Raw genomic sequence first — 1,292 nt, 5'->3', positions numbered from 1 at the left:
CGTTTACAACCGCACCCAGGACCTTTTCACCACCCATGGGATGCTTGGCCTGCCCTAGCGGGGGTGGGATCCCGGCCCAATCCTGGGGGGCACTGGAAGTTGGGGGGGGTCTCGATCCCGGTCTGATCCTGGGGGTGCTGGAGGGGCAGGGGTCCCAATCCTACCCAGATCCAGGGGAGATGGAGGCCCCAATCTAGGCCCGATCCTAAGGAAGGTCCCTTGATCCTGGGAGAGGTGGGTCTCTCAATTCGGGCGTGATCCTGGGGGCTGGCACGGAGTCAGGGGTTGCGGCCCCAGGGCTAGGCACTGTCCAAACAATAAAGACTCCTGCCCCACCCCACCCCCGACAGGTCCTGTCTGTTTCTCAGGGCAGGGGGCAGGTGGATGACGTAATTGCCATGGAGACTGGGGAGGGGGCGTGGCCTGCCCCAGCCGGGGTTGCCAGGGTGACGGGCCCTGGCCCAAATAATCATATGGGCCCGTGCGGCCACCAGCGCTAGGGAATGATGTCAACGTAACATCGGCGACATCGCCCCCAGCAGTGAGGTCGTTATCACCTCATAGCCGCCATCCCGTGAAAGTTGCACCCCTATGGCAACAGCCAGGTGACGTGGCAGACGACCTCTCCCATAGACGCGTGGCTCCGTGAGGTCATGCAAGCCCTCCGTGACGTCACGAGGGGCCACAGTGACCTCACCCTCCACCATGCCGCCCCTCCCCTTTAATCGACCTGCGCCTTTAAGACGCCACTGACGCCGCGTCAACGGCGGATACTTTCTGACGACCGACCCCCGCCCCCACGTGCCCTTCCCTTGGGGGCCCATCCCTTTAACAACCCTTGTTCCCGCCTTACTGCCCTTTAACAACCCCCCACCGTGTTTATTCCCTGCCGACATTTTCCTCAAACACCTCCCCTTGAAGATCGGCGGAGGTCGGACCCTACCCACTTCCATCAGGGTCGGGGTTATCTCCTCCTACTTCCGGTGAGGGGGCTGGCAGGGGTGCGGCCAACGGCCGGGACTGTCTCCTCCCACTTCCAGTGGATGCTGGGAGGGGCGTGCCCAGCGGGCCCAGACGGGGTTGTACCTGCTATTCCGGCGGGTTCCGGAAGGGGCGGGGCCCACGGGCAGAGGTGGGGCGGGGCCAAGATGGCGGAGCTGGACCTGCTGGGCTCCATCCTCAGCGCTATGGAGCGGCCGCCGGGGCTGGGCGACCAGGAGGCGCGGCGCCGGGCCAGGGGTCAGGGGTCGCGGCGGGGGCGGACTGCGGGGGCCGGGCTCTAAGTACTACCA

General features: G+C 65.3%; 1 protein-coding gene across 1 annotated transcript in view; it reads left to right on the top strand.

The window, feature by feature from the left end:
* Positions 1-1,148: 1,148 nt before the first annotated feature.
* SPAG7 (sperm associated antigen 7) overlaps positions 1,149-1,292 on the top strand; it is a 2,317-nt gene continuing 2,173 nt past the window's right edge. Inside the window, exon 1 of the mRNA XM_014522696.1 lies at positions 1,149-1,265. Within this exon, the coding sequence (XP_014378182.1) occupies positions 1,149-1,265 (117 nt within the window). The remainder of the gene's footprint in view (positions 1,266-1,292) is intronic.

The sequence above is a fragment of the Alligator sinensis genome, unplaced genomic scaffold, assembly GCF_000455745.1.
Source record: "Alligator sinensis unplaced genomic scaffold, ASM45574v1 scaffold553_1, whole genome shotgun sequence".
In the NCBI taxonomy this organism is placed as follows: domain Eukaryota; kingdom Metazoa; phylum Chordata; order Crocodylia; family Alligatoridae; genus Alligator; species Alligator sinensis.
Note: the sequence above shows the minus strand (reverse complement) of the source record. Positions and strands in the feature narration are given on the sequence as shown.